Source organism: Dendronephthya gigantea, unplaced genomic scaffold (assembly GCF_004324835.1).
Source record: "Dendronephthya gigantea isolate DGI-Jeju-01 unplaced genomic scaffold, DenGig_1.0 000052F, whole genome shotgun sequence".
Taxonomy (NCBI): domain Eukaryota; kingdom Metazoa; phylum Cnidaria; class Anthozoa; order Malacalcyonacea; family Nephtheidae; genus Dendronephthya; species Dendronephthya gigantea.
The window spans coordinates 711409-735403 of NW_021163062.1; the positions used below are offsets into that span (position 1 = coordinate 711409).

Below are 23995 nucleotides of genomic sequence, written 5' to 3' on the forward strand. Positions count from 1 at the left end.
ATTGCAGAGTGTTACATGTAGGGGCATTTTTTATCAATTTGCAAAGAAAAATGAAATTTTTCAAAGAAAAATCAAACAAAAGCGAATGAAATTATTAATTGCATGTTTGATCATCTATAACCGCGAGGGTGGTTAGAATCTAAACACAATGATTACAAGAGGTGTCTGGCGGCTTTGTATTATTGTGCCTCGTTTAGGACGTTTCGAGTCTTCCCAGTCCCCTTTCCAGTAGTGAAGATAGCCGCACACGATAATTTATACACATTTACGGCATTCTACTTTGGGTAAACAAAGCATGGAACAAAAAGCGACTGAGACTAAATCAATATGTTACTTGTTTCCTTCATCACGACGTGCCCTCGAAGAGAGAGATTCGTCGCGAGACAACGGGATTGCCTATATCCTTTTTTGGCTTATAAAATCTGATGTCAATTACTTGGTTTTCTTGCAGGAAAAATATACCTTTCATGTTCCGGGCTTTGGTTACCATTCGAAGAAGATTTCTTTTAAAAAACCTAAACAAGCAACGTAGATTTATTATAGAGACTTATAATAATCCAGTAAACCCCATCCCTGACCACCTGATCTACGATCTGTTGTGTCTTGTTGATCTATGCAAAATCAGCGCAATTATTAACAAAAGAATGTTTTTATTCAGTGATGGTCACGGCGTTTATACAAAGGTGATATTTTGAAAACAAAATATATAAAATACATGTTTTAGAAACGTAAACAAATATTTTGCACAATGTTTTGGGCACCGTTCCAAAACGTAGTTTTCTTTTCTCAACGGTGATTTGATAGTTTAATAATGCGAACCATTTTAAATGCGATATGTCAATCTGGTTAAAAAATCATCAGCAACCAGACAGATCGGCAGAAAGTAGTGGAAGCAAAAGCTTTAGATGTCACGTTGTATGCATACGCCACTTTGTGTCAGCCTGATAAAGCTCGGTGCCTGCCGATTTATTTAATATTAGCGTACTATAATACTATCCAGTATTTAGAAGATAGCTTACGCGTACCATTTCGAAAAATACACATATAATTAAAGTCACAGTCATGAAAATAGTTCTCTAAATTTTTTTTCCAGGAAAAGGAGAAAATGTGATCTCATAGTTATTTCTAATCACGTATGAGGACTTCGAAAGTTTCTCAAAATGCCGTAGTCAGGGGAGCGACGGTTACGAGCGTCCGAATAGAATATCACGATTTTAAATTAATATGGCAAACTCGTATAACCATGCATGGGGGAAGCCGTAGTGAAGGGATACAGCAATAAAAATTATCTTTGTCTAGTTTAAAACAACGTCATGATTATTTACAAAAATTCGTTTACGGATTTTTGTTAACTTTATTACTTCTCAAGATATTTTCGAATGAAATTATCTTACATCCGTCATTTTGGATATGAATATTCTTGCTCTGATATATGCGTAAGGTCATAAGCTGGGTGAGAATTCGTTTTGTAACTTCAAATTAACGATCCAGGAAAGTGATAGTTCCATGGTATTAGAATCGCACGTACTCAAATCATAACGAGTTCTAAACTAAAGCGTAATAATTGTTATTTTTTGAGCGTCAACCCTGCTTTTACGTGACGTAATTAGATCTCAATATAAAACAAGATGGCGGATATATCTCGATATAGTCGATGTTTTTGATCGCCAATTTCTTGCGAAGTAAGTAAGATAAACAAATGTTGTAAAAAGGCTCTATAAGAAGGATCTGTTCTAAAGCACCACACGAGTCAGAACACGAGTGAACACGAATGAACACAAATGAACACGAGTCAGAACACGACTCTAAAAATACGAACACGAGTCAAAAAATCATGAACACGAGCGAACACGAGTCAAAAAATCATGAACACGAGTGAACACGAGTCAAAAAATCATGAACACGAGCGAACACGAGTCAAAAAATCATGAACACGAGCGAACACGAGTCAAAAAATCATGAACACGAGTGAACACGAGTCAAAAAATCATGAACACGAGCGAACACGAGTCAAAAAATCATGAACACGAGCGAACACGAGTCAAAAATCATGAACACGAGTGAACACGAGTCAAAAAACATGAACACGAGCGAACACGAGTCAAAAAATCATGAACACGAGTGAACACGAGTCAAAAAATCATGAACACGAGTGAACACGAGTCAAAAAATCATGAACACGAGCGAACACGAGTCCAAAAGTCCAAAAATTATGAAAACGAGTAAAAAAAACACAAACACGAGTAAATTTTGTAAATATTTCAACTCATTTAAACAAACTGAACACAACAAGATCCTACAGAGGCATCTTTTAATTACACTCTTTATCATAGTAAAGTATTAACCCGGATTTATTTAAGATTGAGGCTGGTTAGTGGTTACTACAACCTCGGACAAAATAGTTTAGTAACGTGAAGTTATGTTATGCGGGAAATTTATTATGACTTAAACTCAACTTCGCAGCTAGAGGGAACAAGGATTAGGTACATATAATAAGAAAAGAATGCGCATACGACTTTGTCGAAGATTGTAGTATAATCATTATCAGTGACCGGTTCTTAGTGTTCAAAGCAGGTTAGCCTAGCCTTAGGTCAACCTTCGCCGCAGGGCACTTTTCATCGCAGTGCTTTCCCCCCACTGTGCCCCCAGGAAAGCCTACGAAAGACCCTGGGTACGAGGTTGGCCTTAGGTAACAAAATTGTTCAAATGAAAGTTTCCAAGATTGGTGATGCTAAACGAGTAAATTTATAACTACAACAATGATTGACATCGTATAATTCCCAATCGAGCAGAGTACTGGGTCGAGTCGCGAACCGCAAAGTATCTATGGACTGTTTGGAGGGACAAATGATTTCAGACTTATATTTCCTGTCCCTCCAAACAGTCCATAGATACTTTTCGGTTCGCGACTCGACCCAGTACTCGGCTCGATTGGGAATTATACGATGTCAATCATTGTTATAGTTATAAATTTACTCGTTTAGCATCACCAATCTTGGAAACTTTCATTTGAACAATTTTGTTACCTAAGGCCAACCTCGTACCCAGGGTCTTTCGTAGGCTTTCCTGGGGGCACAGTGGGGGGAAAGCACTGCGATGAAAATTGCCCTGCGCTAGGCTAACCTGCTTTGAACACTAAGAACCGGTCACTGATAATGATTATACTACAATCTTCGACAAAGTCGTATGCGCATTCTTTTCTTATTATATGTACCTAATCCTTGTTCCCTCTAGCTGCGAAGTTGAGTTTAAGTCATGATAAATTTTCCGCATAACATAACTTCACGTTACTAAACTATTTTGTCCGAGGTTGTAGTAACCACTAACCAGCCTCAATCTTAAATAAATCCGGGTTAATACTTTACTATGATAAAGAGTGTAATTAAAAGATGCCTCTGTAGGATCTTGTTGTGTTCAGTTTGTTTAAATGAGTTCAAATATTTACAAAATTTACTCGTGTTTGTGTTTTTTTTACTCGTTTTCATAATTTTTGGACTTTTGGACTCGTGTTCGCTCGTGTTCATGATTTTTGGACTCGTGTTCACCATACATGTCCAATACTGTCGCATGCATACGGATCGACAACCTTTTTCACCATTCGTAAACTACATTTTCGTTTCGTGACACTTTTCACGGATCGATACTGATGGTAAAACGGGACATACAAACGGACTGAATCCCGACTGACGTACGAACCGTACGAATGGAAAAAACCCAGTTACCATTTGTAAATTTATTAACGAGTGCGCTCCTTTGGAGTACGATATCCGCATACACGCACGAAACGACTGTCGATTCGTTCAATCCGTACCAACCGTACGAATGAAAAACGTTCATATATCAATCGTAAAAAATTCATCACAGCATCGTTTCCGCTATACGTCTAACCCCCTGTGGAGTACAATATCCCCATACACGAAACGACTGTCGATTCGTACCATCCGTACCAACCGTACGAATGGAAAACGTGCATTTACCAATCGTAAATAACACCGTTTCCGCTATACGCTTAGAGAACGATACCAATACACGAGTTTTTAAAACAACTCGCTAGATATCGCTTCAATATATATTTTACCCAAGATATGCCTTATTAATTAAATAGACTATTTACTGATATATAATATTCCTCGTTCTCAAGAAAAACACGAGCAATATAACATGTTGTTATTAAAAGCCGCAAGATATCACTGCAATATATATAGCGCACAAGATATGCATATCTATCAGTAAAATAGAACACTATATAGGTATATGTAGCATTCCTCGATCTCAAGACAAAAACGAGCGATATACGCGCATTCTCGATAAAAGCGACCAAACACAAGCATTCTCGATAAAACCTGCATGCAATGTTCCCCTGCATGCAATAACTGTATATGCGTCATACATCACAAAGCTTTACTTTACTAAATACATGCATGCATGCAGCACTCAAGATAACTGCCTGTATTTGCCTGTATATGAGTGTTAATTATTATATGTAGCTAACATTCCTCGTTCTCAAAAAAACCCCAGCAAGGATTAAATAGTGCATGTATATTTTTAATGGAAAACTTTCATTTACCAACCGCTATACGCATAGACATAGATTCCCTTGGAGTATGAAATCAAAACACGCATTGCTAAAAAACCCCGCTAGATATCACTTCAATGTAATATTATGGTACCCAAGATATTCCTATCAATACAATAGTCTAATTATATATGATATTCCTTCGTTCTCAAGAAAAATACGAGCAATATAACATGCGTTGTTATTAAAATCCGCAAAATGTTATTGCATTATATACAGGGTGAGTCAAAAAAAAGTCCCCCCTATTGAAATGAAGCCTTTGTTGATTTGAATGCATGATCAACGCAGTAGTGTGTAAATAGCATAGTTATTAGGTTGAGGCATTCAAATAAAGCGTCTTGCTTTCAATTGGGTTTATCATAATATTAAGGCAATCAGATTCTAACAAAGGCTTGATTTCAATAGAGGGGACTTTTTTCTGACTCACCCTGTATAGCACACAACTTCACAAGATATGTCTATTAATAAAATAGAGATGTCTTTAAATTAGACAAAACGTTAGAAATGTATTTTTTTAAGCTCTGAATTGTTTTGATGGCTTCATAATTTTATAATTATGTTGGGCTCTCATATTTATCATAAGAAGTCGTTTTCCGCCTGGCAAATCTCTAGCTACGATATTAAAATAGACTTGTTATATGTAGCTACTATAGCGACGAAACAATCCATTCGAAAATGACATAAGGAGGGCAGCCGTTATTAAAAAGGAACAGCGTTAATTTAAACGTATCTTTATCACAAATTGTTTTCGATCGACACCTTTTCGGGGACAAACCTTAGTCGCATCACTCGCATGGTGTTAAATTACTTTATTTACAAATGGACAAAAATCTGTTTACGGATCGTAAACGAACAGTCCATTTGATACCAATGGTACGGATCGACAAGCTTTTCAGAGGCCTATCCCAGACACATCTTCCCTATATTTACGATTCGACGCAGTCTGTTTACGGATCGTAAACGAACAGTCCATTCGATACCAATGGTACGGATCGACAAGCTTTTGAGAGCCCTGTCCTAGACACATCATGCCCTATTTACGAATCGACACACTCTGTTTACGGATCGTAAACGAACAGTCCATTTGATACCAATGGTACGGATCGACAAGCTTTTCAGAGGCCTATCCCAGACACATCTTCCCTATATTTACGAATCGACACAGTCTGTTTACGGATCGTAAACGAACAGTCCATTCGACACCAATGGTACGGATCAACAACTTTTTCAGAGCCCTATCCTGGACACATCATGCCCTATATTTACGAATCGACACACTCTGTTTACGGATCGTAAAGGAACAGTCCATTCGATACCAATGGTACGGATCGACACGCTTTTGAGAGCCCTGTCCTAGACACATCATGCCCTATTTACGAATCGACACAGTTTGTTTACGGATCGTAAACGAACAGTCCATTCGATACCAATGGTACGGATCGACAAGCTTTTGAGAGCCCTGTCCTAGACACATCTCGCCCTATTTACGAATCGACACAGTCTGTTTACGGATCGTAAACGAACAGTCCATTCGATACCAATGGTACGGATCGACAACTTTTTCAGAGCCCTATCCTAAACACATCATGCCCTATTTACGAATCAACACAGTTTGTTTACGGATCGTAAACGAACAGCCCATTCGATACCAATGGTACGGATCGACAAGCTTTTGAGAGCCCTGTCCTAGACACATCATGCCCTATTTACGAATCGACACAGTTTGTTTACGGATCGTAAACGAACAGTCCATTCGATACCAATGGTACGGATCGACAAGCTTTTCAGATGCCTATCCCAGACACATCTGGCCCAATTTACGAATCGACACAGTTTGTTTACGGATCGTAAACGAACAGTCCATTCGATACCAATGGTACGGATCGACAATTTCTTCATCGCCTTATTCTATAGACACAACTTGCCCTATTTGCAAATGGACACAGTCTGTGCCTCATGTTCTAGTCGACAAAATGAGTTTACGAATCGACATAGTCTATTTACGGATCGTAAACTTAGAGTCTATTCCGGATACCAATGGTGCGAATGGTTGCTTACTATACTAACGAATAGAAATGCCTAAACCACTTTACCATCCGTATAAAAAATTTTACGAAACGAACGACCCGTATGCTTGCAACAGTATTGGACAACCATCGTGTTCACTCGTGTTCATGATTTTTGGACTCGTGTTCGCTCGTGTTCATGATTTTTGGACTCGTGTTCGCTCGTGTTCATGATTTTTGGACTCGTGTTCACTCGTGTTCATGATTTTTGGACTCGTGTTCGCTCGTGTTCATGATTTTTTAACTCGTGTTCACTCGTGTTCACTCGTGTTCATATTTTTGGAGTCGTGTTCTGACTCGTGTTCATTCGTGTTTATTCGTGTTCACTCGTGTTCTGACTCGTGTGGTGTTTTAGAACAGATCCTATAAGAAGTGTAAGTTTTCTTCAACAAAACAGAAATAATTTTTATTGCCATATCCCTTTAAATAAATACAGCCAAGCTTACCAATTCGCGGTGGAAGGCATATACTGAGAGACATATGCCGCTAACAATACAGGTTGGGGAGAGATCCAACATTCATCCAATTCATTCACCATCGCAATTGCCATATAGTTTGCAAATTCATCTGTTTCCATGCGATGCGTCGCATCATATTCATATGGGGTATCTTTTACACTCTAGTACACATTAAAAAGTTGCACAGTCCTGCAGTTCATTAAATACTCCTGTATCTATTTTCTTCACATTAACCACAGTGCCAGAACAAGGGGAATTTCGTTTTAGACCAACAAGCAATTTTGTTTACATTTTCAGTAACCCAAACAGAATGCATAAATTTAAACTACTTCCGGTAAAAAGGTACATTATTAATTTTAAAACACGAAGTATTAAAAATTTAGGCCTTTTGATTGGCTTTGCCTGAAAAATGTAAACAAACCAGACACAGTACTAAAATGCGGTGCCCGCAATGCTTGCCTAGAAATAAAACGTCCGCTCATTTCTAACGACATTACCAACTTACATTCTGTCGGCCGCAGCCTGGTTGGTTGGTACATTAAGGTCAAAATTGCGCCGTTTTAAAATCTTCAGAGATAAAATATTTAGGCTAAAAATACTATCTAAAAATACTATCAAAATGAAGAGAAACGATAAACTGGTGTAGAGCCGGAAACTAGAAAAGCAACGATACAGAAGTCAAGGATTAAGCGTACTGCATTTTTAATTTGTTTAATAATTTTGAGCGATTTGTCATAAAGTTCGCTTATTGAAACTATACTTTAAAACCTTCGAAATAGAATATATTTGGCTCAAAGTACTATAAAATAAATCGTATTAGTATAATTTCAGTATTGAAAAATGACCTTTGAGCATTCTGATTGGCTCCCTCGGCAGTAACTATGAGGCAATAGTTACTGCTCAGAGCAGTCTGAGCAGTAACTATTGCTTTTCCCCAAAAAACATGGCTGAAAATACTCAAAATCGTTTTGGAAAAATTTCGGAAGCAGAAATTGAGAACATAAATCAGTTGTATTTATAAATAAAACTTTTTCAATACTGAAATTATACTTCGCCTTCGGCTCAGTGAATATAGGCTTGTAATCACCTCGCCTTCGGCGACTAATTGTTAAATGTAAGACCGATCCACTTATTTAAGGACGAAAATTAAAAGAGAAAACCAACGATATGAAAGATATCAAAGACCAAACTTACTATTACTAGTAAAGTACAGCATAGTAATTTTGAGCGATTTGTCAACAATTCAATTTCGTTTGTCTTTCAAACGTCATAAATCGCTGCGAATACTCTTGTTTAGTAATGTATTTAAGACCTGTAAGTATAATTTCTTACGCTGAATCGAATGGTGGTATTTTTGTCCTTCTTGGGTGCATAAAAGCAGAGATACACGCAATTATCAGAGTTTGAGATTGAAATTGAAAAAAGAACGTTCCTTTAAAAAAAGAATTTGGCAAACGTACAACAAGATTTATAGTAATAATTATAGGAAAGGAATTTTGCTAGGCGATTAAGGAAACGTATTGATGCGAACAAACAAACTCACAGGCAGAATATAATGCGGTGCCAAACTTGGCGCGGGCACCGCAATATGCCGATTACTTTAAAGCGAAATTCCTCCTTGTTCAGTGTCAAAGAATGATTTACATACCTTGCCCCATGTCTGTGTTACGACATTCTCCACAATAGCCGACTTTATTGGTCCTGGGCAGACTAATAAAACTCTGATACCTTTTCCATGAAGTTCATAGCGCAAAGCAGAGAAATACCCCTGAAATAGCGTTAAACAAAAAATTGTTAATTTACTGGATATCATGGAGTTTGTTGAGTTTTCTAATCTTCCTGAATACTGCCGTCGTATCACAAAATATAAGAAAATAACAAATTTGATTTCCATGATAGAAGAACTTTAATTAAACCTCAGACGAATGTGGTTATGAAAACAAACACCCGTGCAAGAAATTAAAGCGAGAATGACCATATTAACTCTATAAACTAAGACTGGGATGACAATTAATTGACGGTATCTTACAGGTTTATCTGGTTACTATAGAGACCTTTAGTTTGACGCTTACGGCAAACGCCAAACCGCTAGCAAAGTTTGTGTTTTAACTCCACTACTGTGTGCGGCAATTTCGCTGATGTATTTAGAAAAGCAGCAAATTCAGCTTTGCCGTATATGTTTCACGTTCGTCGTATAAAATTCAATGCCTGAACGGCTGAGGGTGTATGCAGTCGTTCGAGCATTAAATTTTATACGGCAAACGTGAAGCACATACGGCAAAGCTGAATTTGCTGCTTTTCTAAATACATCAGAAATAGTGTATTGCTTTCTTACATTACTGCTGAACATCACAAGTTTTACGCAGAACGTTTGTAATTTAGCGAAAATGCCGCACACTTAAAGGTAGTGGAGTTAAAACACAAACTTTGCCAGCGGTTTGACGTTTGCCATAAACGTCAAACTAAAGGTCTCTTATATCTCTGAATCTTTCTCAGCGCGATCGTGGGTCGTGAAGCCAAAAACGCAGATTAGAAAAAGATTGGCAATTGGTGACCAATTCGGCTTCAACTTAGCTTCAAAGATGGCCACTAAATTATCTTATCTGACAGTTCACATACGAGGATAAAAGCTTACTTCTATTCTAATTTGCCAATGCATCCGTAAATATTTATTATTATTATTCATAACTATAATTATAGCGTTGTTAATAAAATACTTTGAATTTCAAATCAAGTCGTTATTCTGTCCAACTCTGGATCTGCCACTGTTTCGTCGATTGCAGTTCTACAGGGTGTATCAAAAAAAATGTCCCAAATGTAAAATTTCCGTTTTTCAGGATATTTTGCAGAATTTGGCAATTTTTTGTGTTCCTAGAGATAGTTAAGACTTATCTGGTATACCTAGGCCAAGTTTGGTTTTTCATTAACAAAATTATGTTACCGGGGGGGGGGTGGTTCGTTTCCACTGATATTGAGAGGGCTTGCGCGCAAAAATGTGAAGCTAAAATTGAGATATTATTTAGCTGTCTAAAAGTAGGAAAGCTTTTTAATAAACTGTCAAAGTTTCAGGAAAAATAATGCAAACTGGGAGCAACGCGCGACCCCTAAAAGTGACAAATATTTCATTGCGCGCAGTGGATTAAATGCATGGTTGATTTTAGCGTGACTGATCTGATGCAAGGCTGCATGGGCAAATGAATAAATTAAAGCGAGAAACTGAGCAAGAAGACGAAGCGATTTAATAACAAGATTTTTATTCTTGATTTTAATCCTCAACATTTCTACCATTTCTTTCTAAGCAAACTGCGGCTCGTCTGGGCATGGTAAACACTGAACGCCGAACCACATTTGTCTGTCCTGTCTCAAATTATCCATTTCGTTCGAAATTCTTGCAAATCGCCTACGCTACCACCGGCAAATCTAGGCGAATGGACAGACAAATGGTTCGCTGTTCAGTGTTTAGTATGCTCAGACAAGCCGTAGTTTGCTTAGAATGAAATGGTGGACATGCTGAGGATTAACATCACGTATAAATCGCTTTGTTTATGTGTTCAGTTTCTCGCTTTAATTTATTCATTTGCCCACCTTGTATGAGATCGGTCACGCTAAAATCAACGATGCATTTAATCCAATGCGCGCAATGAAATATTTGTCACCTTTAGGGGTCGCGCGTTGCTCCCAGTATGCATTAAATTTTCTGAAACTTTGACAGTTTATTAAAAAGCTTTCCTACTTTTAGACAGCTAAATAATATCTCAATTTCAGCTTCACATTTTCGCGCGCAAGCCCTCTCAATATCAGTGGAAACGAACACCCCCCCCCCCCGGTAACATAATTTTGTTAATGAAAAACCAAACTTGGCCTAGGTATACCAGATAAGTCTTAACTATCTCTAGAAACACAAAAATTTGCCAAATTCTGCAAAATATCCTGAAAAACGGAATTTTTACATTTGGGACATTTTTTTTGATACACCCTGTATAGTATTTGAAACGCGATCTTATACCAGGGAATTTATTCCCGCGGCGGAAATAGAAAACTGAAATCCGGTGATGTGATTGGTCTGCAAATAAATTCACCGTGAAAAAGCAGGATAGCTCTTTACTTTTACCCCACCCACTTGTTCTAACATTGTAGGTTCTTAATTTAGCTCATCCCGCTTCTATGACATGCATCAGTATATTGAACTCAAGATAAGTCAGAACAAATGACACGACCTAATTTCAATTTCAAAATACCTTAATAACAACGCTATTGCATGGTTATTCATTTCCAAAGAATATTTTTACATAAAAATCTACCAATATGATTGCATGTTAGAGCTGTAGTCATTTTTCTGACTTACCCTTGATCATGCAGTCACTAATAACTTGCTGGTTAACGCGCGAAGTGATTTTTTTCACAGACTAAATTTACCCCAGCTAGAGCGCACGTTATCACACAAAAAGCAACATTTCATCAATCCTTTTATACAGTGTGTCCAAAAAAGTACCCTGTATTGGCGCTTTAAAATTTGAGATACGTGCGATTGTACTCTTTCGTAAGGGTGCCTTTTTCACACCAGTGGCGTAGCCAGCATGACGATTTAGTCATGCTATGCAAATTTTATGTTATTATCATTATTCATTTATTTAGAAATTCATTGTTTTCACAGTCAATGAACACCAAAATATTAGCATAGCATGACTAAATTGTCGGGCTGCCTACGCCACTGTTTCACGCACTGCATGTAGGACCTTCATGTAGCTTAAATGAACGGCCAGTAGATGGTTGTATAAAACTCTTTAACTACATTTTGCATAGTCAAATCCTAGACCTAGTTAACCTAAAAACATAAAACTCAGATTGGCCAATTCGGTCCTTAATTTCTGTTAAAAGTTAACTAGTCTTTTATACAACTGGCCCAAGGTGTAGCGGAACTCCAGAGTAAAAACGTTTTTAATAAAGACCACAGAATAGACACACCAGAAGCCTCACTTTTTGCATTTTGCTAATGTTTTCCTGTCCGAAACTTTTCAGAAGCGCACGCATAATTCTACGCAATTCTATACGCCATCCTGGTGTGTGCAGGAGCTTTGTACCCCCATGAAAAAGTTCCTGCACACACCAGGATTGTGTGAGCAAGACACAAATTGGATACCAGTGAACTCAAATAAGACTGGAACGCTCACTCTCTGACTTTCCCTCATTAATGAGTGAAGCCAAGATGGCGGATCATGATGCCTTTTTTGTAGGTATGATCCAGGCCTCTGGCGCGGAAATTCCAAAGGAAACACGCGTGTTTTTTGCGTGGACTAGTCACGAAGGGTGGAAGCATGGCGACGCGGCCGGTTATATTTTTTGGAAACTCGTTAAAATGGAGAAATTTTGTACTTTTTGTTTGAATCATGCAGGCATTTTACGCTTTTTTCAAACAATTTTCAAGGGAGAGTATATTTCTAAAGAAGAATATGTAATTGATGGAATATTGAACGTATATTACATATCATGTTGGGTCGTCAAAATATTTAGACAAAATTCGAACGTATATAAAAGAATTTTTCCTGAGGATCAATGGCTGGAAAGGTAAGTATTCAAACATATTTACATATATAATTCTACTGATTATTAAACAAAATCAATTTGTTTAGCTGGTGCCTGGAACTAGGCAATCCATTTTGCCCAACTGTCTCACTAAAATGTTTGCCGTAGGTGAACAATCGCAGCGTGAAGTATTTATCTGCAGTCCATTTGATTAGCTTTAGCTGGTGGTCATTTTCCCCCTTGTGCTCTTCAAACACTGATTGGCTGGCTTCAAAAAGCAAATGATGGCAAACGTTAACAATCATTTTGTTTTTTAGCTTTTTTACAGTGCTGATGCCGTTCGCGATAACTGACTGCCTGAAAATGTGTTCGCATCGTTCGATCGTCCGAAACACGGATTTGGATGGTATTTTCAATCCACCGTTATTGACGAACAGGGTGAATGCAGAGGCTGAAGACACTTCGTCATACGTGGACGCTCCACAGTAGTCATGATCTGATAATTCTGATTGCAGAATTATGTTGCCAACAAGACATTCCTGGCATCTTTCACAGGTAACCTTCTTGATTAATTTCTTCACAATAAATCCCCCAATGTAGAATAAAATGTTGGAAATAAATTCAGAGTGAATGTTCTGATCTAAATGCTCGAACATCAAATTTTCTTCTGCTTCTTCGCTTTCATCTTGTGTTGTGCCATTTTCATCCATGCCCTCGCCAAGTGGTGCCCTGTGTTTTTTCCTGTGAAAAATTGGTATGATGGTGTTGGTTTCAAATTCCACACAGTTGGCATTTTTAGAAGCAGTGATGGCATTTTTCATCATCATTTGTCGAAGAGCATATTTGAGTTGCAAAGTGTTTGGATTATTATTCCAACCTCCCCTTGATCGCACGCAAGAGAAGAGAAGTTCCAAGTGGTCTTGGGAATACTTGTAAGTTAGAATGTACTTGAAGGGGTTGATAGGCAGTGTGAACATTTGGTTGGCCATGTTAATAGTTGATATGATGTCGGTTACAAAACCGATGATGAAAGTTTTCCTTCTGTGAGTTGCCAGGAGTTGAGATGGTGAACCTACTTGTAATGATAACAAATAGGTTGCTGTTGATTTCAGAACTTCTTCATAAGTTGCTTTGTTTGTGACACGTAGAGGCTGTTTGAATCCTTTCCCCACAGGATTTCTTGAATTTAGGACATCAAAAAGCCGATCGATCATTCTTACAAACTTGACAGTGCCCTTACTGTTATGAAATTTGGGATTTTTCATGCCAACATCTAAAAATTCAATGGCATCTGCAACAGAAGAACTCAGTGTTTGTGCTGCGAGACGCACATTCATTTTGTGTTTTTCAAACTTGATGTGGTTTAATGAAATTTTGTTCCCCATCTTTAGCCCCTCTTCTTGTTGAAGCTTGTTTAGTTCCTTGAAGTAGTCCCATCTTATTGGTTGGCCTTCGTCATCTTTGATGGTGCCAAGGAATGCTAGGGCATTCCTTGCCAACTTGAGCATATGGCAAGGATCTGCAATTATAAATACGTCTTCTCCAGTTGTTGGGTGGGGGAATTTTGTTTGAAATGACTCGTATGTGGAACCAAACTTGCATCCTAATTGCTCGAAGGTACTCATATTCACAGATGTTCCATCTGCAGTAATTGACCACACTTTGAGTCCTGCTTCAGCGGCTTTTATCAGAGCTGTCTTGATTAATTGTGTTTGGGTCTTCGATGCGATTTTATCCGTCAGGAAGTAACCAATAGGGCATTTCCAATTGCTTCTTGTGCCAGCAAGAAGAAAAACATGTGCCTCTGTAGCCAACGTGTCTGGATCGTCAGGAATTGGACCACCCTCTCCATAGTTTACAAAACCAACATAGCAATCATTCTTTGGCTCGTATATTGTTTGCTTTCTTATAGCCATTGCATCTATCACCATGCAGCAGTCCTTTTTTATTGCATCTCTACTGGCTTCGCTTGCTAGTGCATCAAAAGCTTCTTCAAAAAAGCCTGGTTCACAATTGACAGAGGATGACAACTTTCGTAGATTTGAGGGATTAGGTAGTGGAATTATGGATCGAACGTATTTGTAGGCCTTAGGTGAATAAAAATAAAGGGTCAGAGCAAATTCCTTCACCTGATCATCATATCTTCTTCCTTGTGGTTTCTTTTTGGTATTTGTTTTGGTGTTTTTAAAAAGTGATAGCTGAAGGTTGTCAAATGCTGCGTGCAGTAATCCTGCCTGTTCTGTACTGATGACCAGTTTTTCTTGTAGGTGGGAAATTAAATTGCTCATGTTATTTAATTTTGCTTTTGATCTTCTTAGTCGCTGTTGCAAATTTTTAATTTTTTGCTTTAGTTTTTGTGACAAATCTGGCTTCTCTTCTTGCTCCCCATTGCTCATATCTTCTTCATTGTTAATATCCTCCTCATCTGGCATTTGTTTTGAGTAGTTGTGGTCTAGGAACACCTTAGCTGCAGGTGACATGCCACTTAACTCTCTGGGGTGGGGGCGTTTTCTGGGAATTCCTAGTCTATCACTTTCAGCGTAGGTAAGGCCCAATGCACTAGGTTGCTCCAATGTTGAAAACAATGATGGCACTGCATATTTTTTTAATCTACAGGGCTTATCAGAGGTTGGTGGAATGATGTAGTCTTGGTGGTCAAAATGCTTGCTACAGATGAAACTAAATCGAGTGGCTTTCCATGCTTGGTTGCTCTTATTTATTGCCATGACAGCATTTTCCCATTTCTGGAGCATATCCACATCCTTCAAAGGAAACCTGTACATGCAAATTATGGTTTAGTATAATATTAATTTTTTAAATACTTGTAATCTGTATATTACTCTGTAATACTGTAAGTTTCATTGTTTCTTTCCCATTGAATACTTGATTGCTTTGTCACTTATGTTTATAGTTTATAGTACATAGCCTGTGTACATATTTATTACATACAGCAAAATTAATATAACATCAATGTGTGTGCTTTTCCCATTGTAAAACAAGTGAATTGATACTTCATTTTATAGAAATGCTCTTTTATTTATACATTAATTATTTTCAATGGCTTGTACTTCTGTTATCAAATATTTTGAAACTAATTGCCTTGCATTTCAGACATGACACTGTTGTTATGAATGCCTGAATAAACTTGCCTGTGAAATGAAATATAGTTGTTTTCTTTCCCCTCATTGTTATATCCATTACTTTTGCACCCATGAATTGTGCAATTTATTGGCATTTTTTTTTTAAATATCTCCTTATTTTTGCCTTTCGAAATTATCGTGTTAAAATACTGAAAAACTTTGCTCTCTGTCAGGTTATAGAGTACTGGGGAGGATCAGTTTTTGAACAGAAATATGTAATATATATAATTATATATATATATATATATATATATATATATATATATATATATATATAAACTTCAGAAAAAGTAATTAAAACACAGTAAATAAAAGGTTTATGCGCTTAGAGGCTGTAAAACTTTTGTTGTTTTTCATGTTGTGAGTGACGAGGTGACAGGTGAGTGATGGCTATTAACAAAACTTTTTGTTTTTATTTTGAAGTCTGTTTACAACGTTTTCTCGAACAATGTTGTACAGAAATTATTTCTTGTTTCATTAAGTGTATCCAATAGTTCTTCGTATAGATTACATGCTATTTTTTGTGTTATTGTTATTTAAAAAATGTACGTAAATTGACTAATTGAGTCTTAGACGAGACTTTTAAATCCGTATTTTAAATCAGCCGCCATAATATTACCTAAATTTCCGCGCCGGAGGCCTGGATCATACCTACAAGAAAGGCTTCATGATCCGCCATCTTGGCTTCAAACTTCCGGCAGAGTGAGCGTTCCAGTCTTATTTGAGTTCACTGTTGGATACTAAGCGCCATTATGCTTGCGTGTGCTCGCGTATTTGCCTTGCGTTAGGTGGCGTCACACTCCCCAAAAAATTGGGACGCCAAATGCAGAGTGAGGCTTCTGGTATAATGTCTAATCTGTGAAAAGACGGTGCTCTTTCAAGTCACCATGTCAGAATAAATATCTATATATAGGTTTACCTGTAGTGCAAACTTTGTGCCAGAGTAGGTAGCAGATGTTGGAGTACCTTTTAAATTAACAGTGTAAATTGCGTGATTAATTATTTCACTGTAACTTTAACCAGGGTCCAGGGCCGTTTTTAAGGAAACCTTTTAAGAGTCGTCAACCCCCCTGTTTAAAATACAAGCAATGCTTGTTACATAAAAACATAGAAGCATGCATCCAGCCAATATTGTTTTTGCGTACAAAGTATAAGAGTACCCCCGGGGGGGATTACACCCCCCTGTTAGAATTTTGGCAAATTCAAAAAACGATGTATATATACGTTTTATACAACATTGCTTGTGCTTTATGCAGGGAGGACGCCGTGTCTCAAAATGACTCCTTAAAAAAGGCCCTGAATTTCAAGAGGTCACAATTAGCCGCAAAAAACTTTTATATATGTGATCTTAGAACTACTCTTTTTTGGGGATAGATCTATTTTAGGTTATGACCCCTTTAAGGAATGAAATTGCTGTTCAAAATAAACCATGAATCATGATTTAAACTGTAGAGCATTGATTTATTTGCAGGCGGATTTCATAATAGTACACATTAATTGTAAAGATCAAACGTTCGGACAAAAACGTCGGCAGAGCAGGTTAACGACATTGCTTAACGTTTGGTTATTTTCAACTACCGACCTGTGCACAAAAAACTATTGCTATACTGATAACTACTTTCACAATATGTACAACATGCAGTCATTGAGTCAACCTATCTCATTTCTCCCACAATGGATACCATTACTATTAGCAGTTTCCAACTCTAATATTTATATCATGGCAAAGCATGGATGAAATTCAATAATCTCGGATGCCCAAGTGTATATCGTGGGATGCAGATTTTAAATTGCATGCGAGTCTTGCTCCCGTCGGTGATATACAGTTCATATTTCAAAAGCCGAATTTGCAGTAGTTGATAAAGCATGCTGGAGGACCCACCGAGTTTTCCAGAAATGCTGGAGACAACAACAATACGACCAGTCTTCCTCCCAATCATGTGCGGAAGAACAGCTTTAGTCAGCGATATTGTACCCAACACGTTTATCTCGAACAACTCTTGATCCACTTTCCTCTCCGTGTTTTCAACCAATCCTCGCTGGCCCCTGCCACAGTTGTTCACTAGAATATCAATCTGTCAATAAATAACTAAATCAATCAATCAATCAATCAGTCAGTCAGTCAATCAATCAACCAATCAATCAACCAACCAACCAACCAACCAACCAACCAACCAATCAATCAATCAATCAATAACTAAATCAATCAATCCAACTTCAGTCAGGGGCGAAATTAATATAATCGCTTTTCGCTTCGTGATCAATTCTGCAAACGATTCTGCAAAACCTGAACGATGTGATAAGAGCCACCGCTCAAGAATTCGATTGGAAATCTACTACAGAACTTGGATGTTGATACGCTCCAATATAACCAGGGAACAGCGTGGCAGCGTCGTCAAAAAACTTAGCATCAAATGTGGTATAACAACTGCCTAAAACAGACAAAAACACTTCTTGAGGTTTCCACCTCGTCAGGAGAGTTTGTATGAGAGTTAGTATCCTCATACTTATTTTATACTAACTCTCTTGACGAAGGCCCTCAGGTCGAAACGTCGAGATGATTTTTTGTCTATTTTAGGCAGTTGTTACCATATTTGATGCAAAGTACTTGGATATACAATATTTTCCGACATAAAACCTGGCAAAACGTTGTATTGGAATTTTAGGTACAAAATGTTAGTAACATTGGGGGCGTTATTAGGGTCACTTGCACTGACGTAATAATCATTAAAAGTTGTCCTCAAAATGTTTCCTTACTTCACTCAAATATAATCGTCATGTGAGCGTATTGTATAGCGGTCAAAAGCAGTTAACGAAACAAGCTTTCTCACACTAGTAAACAGTAGCGTAGTCAGCCCGACAATTTAGTCATGCTATGCTAATATTTTGGTGTTCATTGACTGTGAAAACAATGAATTTCTAAAGAAATGAATATGTACTCATAATAACTCGAAATTTACATAGCAGGACAAAATCGTGAGGCTGGCTACGCCACTGCTAGTAAATATTTTTGTATTTTGCCAAAAATTTAAGATTTTGCAAAATTTAAGCTTAATAATTAACAAATTTGTCCTCCAGATGCCTAATGTGACGTTATGTGCAAATGCTTTATTGTATTGATGATATTGTATTGATGAAAGGTTTGGATCCACAGCGCAGCTACAACGACGTCTGTCATTTCTGTTACCAAAACCCTGTTTACATGATTCAGGATAGCTCTTGGAAGACTTGTAATAGCAGCACAAATCAGCGGTGTATAGCCCCTAAGGGTGGGGTGGGGTTTGCCAACCATTTCCCCCCAGTTTTCCTCCCAACTTTTCCTGCCTACACACCAATTTCATGTGCAACATGTTTCAAGAATGTGCGAAAAGCAGACCAAAACAAGTCTGTTGTGAAAAGAACAAATCTTTCTCTTTATGATAATTTTTTTAGTTATATGCATGCTAATCTAAACCTTAAATTAAATTGCTATGTATGTTTATACACATATTACGTCAAATCTACTTCATGCTCGGATCCTTACATTCGAATAAGACATACAATAGTATGTACAAAAATTAATACCTTGGAGAAATGGTCCAAGACTGTTTTAACTGCCTCTTGCATGGTGTCATATTTTGTAACATCCAAAGGTAAAACAAGAAAATCTTTGTCAGCATCTTCTTCTTTTTTACCAGATATTTCTGAAATTATTTTAATATATTTTATTTCTACGACTACCATGATAATGAATTTATAACTAAATTTTTGGTATCAGGGGTAATATTGTGCTCATAAATTTCAGCTAATCAATATAGTATATCATGATCAAGTGCATGAATATAATGTTTAAGATCAAGTGCATGATCTCAAAATTTGATATAAATCTTTCAAGGGTGATGAAATTTGGTGAGGCAATTGAAATTAATGTAGAATTCTGATAGAAATTAAGGATGATAATAAATGTTATCAAGGCAACACATTGTTTTCATATTTTTCTTACAGTATTAATTAATTTCTACTGCTTTGTATACAATAGGTCCCTCTTGTCAATTTCCCTTCCCCAGGCGCTCAGACAACTCTTAGGTATAGCTATAGCTGAAGGGTATAGCTATTTTCACTAATTGTACTCATGGTACATTTTGCCTTTATGAATGCCAATGGTACAACATAGTGTCACCACAGAGTTAAAATTTGACTAGTGTGAAGCTACCACAGGATTCACCACAGGATTCGCTCTTCCTCCGAGAACAAGAAAATCAAACATATGCGAAGCTAGCACGATATTCATCCGCACTAAATTCGATACGTAAACACAATATATTATTTTTTATTTTGCCGTTAAAAACAGGCAGTATATCAATGAAACTGGTATCGATAGAAAGCTTACATAACACAGATTCCGAATATGTAATTTTTATCCTGGCCCAAATTCGTTGTCGAATCTTACAGCTCCTGAAACGCAGACGTCTGCCAGCCTGAGATTCAAAATCGCATATAATGATGTACGTTAAATGCGCGTTGAAATACGAGCGAAGTACGCACCCAAAAACGGGTTCACATTCAATGAAACTAGTATCGATAGAAAGCTTACATAACACAGATTCCGAATATGTAATTTTTATCCTGGCCCAAATTCGTTGTCGAATCTTACAGCTCCTGAAACGCAGACGTCTGCCAGCCTGAGATTCAAAATCGCATATAATGATGTACGTTAAATGCGCGTTGAAATACGAGCGAAGTAAACACCGAAAAACGGCTTCAAAATTTATGAAACTACTATCGATAGAAAGCTTACATAACACATTCCGAATATGTAATTTTTATCCTGGCCCAAATTCGTCCTCGAATCTTACAGCTCCTGAAACGCAGACGTCTGCCAGCCTGAGATTCGAAATGTCCGTGAAATACGAGCGAAGTACGCACCCAAAAACGGGTTCACATTCAATGAAACTGGTATCGATAGAAAGCTTACATAACACAGATTCCGAATATGTAATTTTTATCCTGGCCCAAATTCGTTGTCGAATCTTACAGCTCCTGAAACGCAGACGTCTGCCAGCCTGAGATTCAAAATCGCATATAATGATGTACGTTAAATGCGCGTTGAAATACGAGCGAAGTAAACACCGAAAAACGGCTTCAAAATTTATGAAACTACTATCGATAGTAAGCTTACATAACACAGATTCCGAATATGTAATTTTTATCCTGGCCCAAATTCGTCCTCGAATCTTACAGCTCCTGAAACGCAGACGTCTGCCAGCCTGAGATTCAAAATCGCATATAATGATGTACGTTAAATGTCCGTGAAATACGAGCAAAGTACGCACCCAAAAACGGCTTCACATTCAATGAAACTGCTATCGATAGAAAGCTTAGATAACACAGATTCCAAATATGTAGTTTTTTCCTGGCCCAAATTCGTCGTCGAATCTTACAGCTCCTGAAACGCAGACGTCTGCCAGCCTGAGATTCGAAATCGCATATAATGATGTACGTTAAATGTCCGTGAAATACGAGCGAAGTACGCACCCAAAAACGGCTTCACATTCAATGAAACTGCTATCGATAGAAAGCTTACATAACACAGATTCCAAATATGTAGTTTTTATCCTGGCCCAAATTCGTCGTCGAATCTTACAGCTCCTGAAACGCAGACGTCTGCCAGCCTGAGATTCGAAATCGCATATAATGATGTACGTTAAATGTCCGTGAAATACGAGCAAAATACGCCCCCAAAAACGGCTTCATATTTAATGAAACTGGTATCGATAGAAAGCTTGCATCATTAAATATAAATAAAACTAATTAAGTAAATATAAAACTTCGGTTAAATGTGTATCGATAGAATAATGCATTTTTTAATAAACTAGTGTTTCACTATTTGAAATGTAGTTAAGAATTTTACACAACTGTTGTAATGTTCTATATAATGCGCGATTGCCATCTAGTGACTTAAATGCAAAAGACGCAAAAGTTTGAGTGCATCCTGCATTGTTATAGCCGAACCCTATGAGTTGATGTGATTGGATATGACCAGTCGGTGTACACTATGCGACTTTCCTTGCAAATCGCAATGCAATTATATTTCAGAGGCATCTGCAAATGCGAAAATTTTCTTTCAGCATTTCAAAAAATCTTTATTAATGAACATCACTCAAAATTATAATTGCGTTGCAAGTTAGAAGGAGAATTGCATAGTACCAGAATAAATTTTTAATTATGTATTTTTTCAATTTACATGATGAAATGACATTTTGAGGATATAATTAACATTTTAAAGGGATAGGGCAATAAAAAATAAGTACTGATTGAAAAATGTCTCGAGATCTAGAATGACAATATTTACTATTTTGGATGTGCAGGTCAGCCATGTCTATAATGTGTATGACATCATGAACCATGTAAATTTTCGATTAAAAACGTCAACCCGGCCTTTGACTTCATGTAGTTCAAGTCTCTTAAAATCAAATGTGGTCTACCGTTATTTTATTGTCATATCCCTTTAAGTCAGCATTTTAAATCTAAATAAATGTTATGAATGTATAATTGCATGAAAATAGGTACACGAACTATAAAGTCTACACTGACGCGACGTTGGAGGACTAGTTAAAACTTCTTTGATACGTTCTTAGCAACATCACAGCGATGATATATCTGAAAGAGAAATGCGACAAAACGCTTTTGTTAGCATGACATGATAATCTTTCTGAATGACACAACTTCAACTGATTTCAAATGGCGGATTGTAATTTTACCAGAACGGTTTGCTTTTACTTTTGTAGTCATTTAGAATGAAGAAACAAATTCAGGTTGTTTTCACTCCGTTTTAGAATGTGCACGCTTCATCTTTCCTTAGAGAGAATTTTGGATAGGAGATTTTTTCATAATTGATTGAATATAAACTTACTTCGTTTGATAAACGCGATATTTACACCAAGATATGATTTTGCATACCATAATCCATATGGAATAGTTTTGTCGTCCTTAAACGGTGGATAAGCCAAAGTTTAAAAATACTCTCATACATCAAATAAACTATACACATTGAAATACAAAGATGCTTACGTTTACACCACACAAACGTCACGTATTCGTTGAACCATAATTATTCATTCTTTAGATTCTTCTGCCTCTGACCTGCTTCTGATTGCGGGCACACTTCGGTCTTTGAATATGAACTTGAACCATACAGTCTAAAGAGCAATAAAGAAACATACTTTCGCCGCTATAATATCTCTACACTTAAGTTAACAAATAATTCCGGAATAAGGCTTAACAAAAAGAGGTTTAGATACAAAAATCACATGTATGTGAAAATAAAATGGTCATCATTACGAATGTTATGGTCAAGTGTTATGGTCAATATTGTAACCTCATATATAACTTACCTACATGGATGCGAATATAGAGGACGGAGGTTATAAAGCAGGTATGGCAGGTTATTTTTTCCGCGCGATGGAATTCAACACTCGCCCGTTACATCAATGGTTCTTCATGTCACTACCGCAACGGCACTGGATTTTTTTTCTCCAGTTAGAGACGCCAGTTGCGCAGCGCAGTGTTGATCCTGACTCATCCTATCGCGCACATTAACACTCGCCCGTTTTTCAAAGGTTTTTCGTATTCTATAAACGCAACGGCCTCGGAATTTTTCAGTTGTAGAACCGCCAGTTGCGCAGCGCAGTGTTAATTATCTCTTCTGTGATATCATTATCATAATTCAATAACATATCTCTCCAGAATTTTCTTCATTTAGATCTAACTTCACAGTGACATGAGTTGATAACCACGCCGTTCGCGTATGTTACGCGACAAAAATATGTACCCACATTGTCTTCTCGCAAAAGCATTCTGCACGTTTGTTCGCAAGAAACGTTCTTACTTTTAAAAAACCATTCAAACTTCAATGGTTTTTCTCCCGTAAATAAACATCTGATGGCAACCATTTTATCGATCCTTTGTTCATAAACCGTAGGTATTATACACCCTCTGTTGGAACTGGTTGGTACTGATGAAGTCAACAAATTTCGGTTTACGAGTTCATATGCTATTGTCGGTCGTGATGCATTGATAATATCGCTGTTTGGGATACCATTGAACAAGTCCAATCTGTATCTTGCATATGCCAATATGTAAACACCGCATGATATGAATTCTTCTTGAATAGGAAATCTATCTTCCCAATATACTTCAAATTCTGAAACGAACTTTTTATGATTTATTTCTACGTTGTATAATCTGGATAGA

General features: G+C 37.3%; 1 protein-coding gene across 1 annotated transcript in view; it reads right to left on the reverse strand.

Moving 5' to 3' along the window:
• Positions 1-23995, reverse strand: part of LOC114528927 (dehydrogenase/reductase SDR family member 7-like) — a 37753-nt gene that overhangs the window by 388 nt on the left and 13370 nt on the right. The window contains exons 2-7 of the mRNA XM_028550638.1: positions 19328-19446; positions 17646-17838; positions 16683-16729; positions 8749-8868; positions 7089-7261; positions 463-515 (exon numbers count right to left, since the gene is read on the reverse strand). Of these exons, the coding sequence (XP_028406439.1) occupies positions 463-515; positions 7089-7261; positions 8749-8868; positions 16683-16729; positions 17646-17838; positions 19328-19446 (705 nt within the window). The remainder of the gene's footprint in view (positions 1-462; positions 516-7088; positions 7262-8748; positions 8869-16682; positions 16730-17645; positions 17839-19327; positions 19447-23995) is intronic.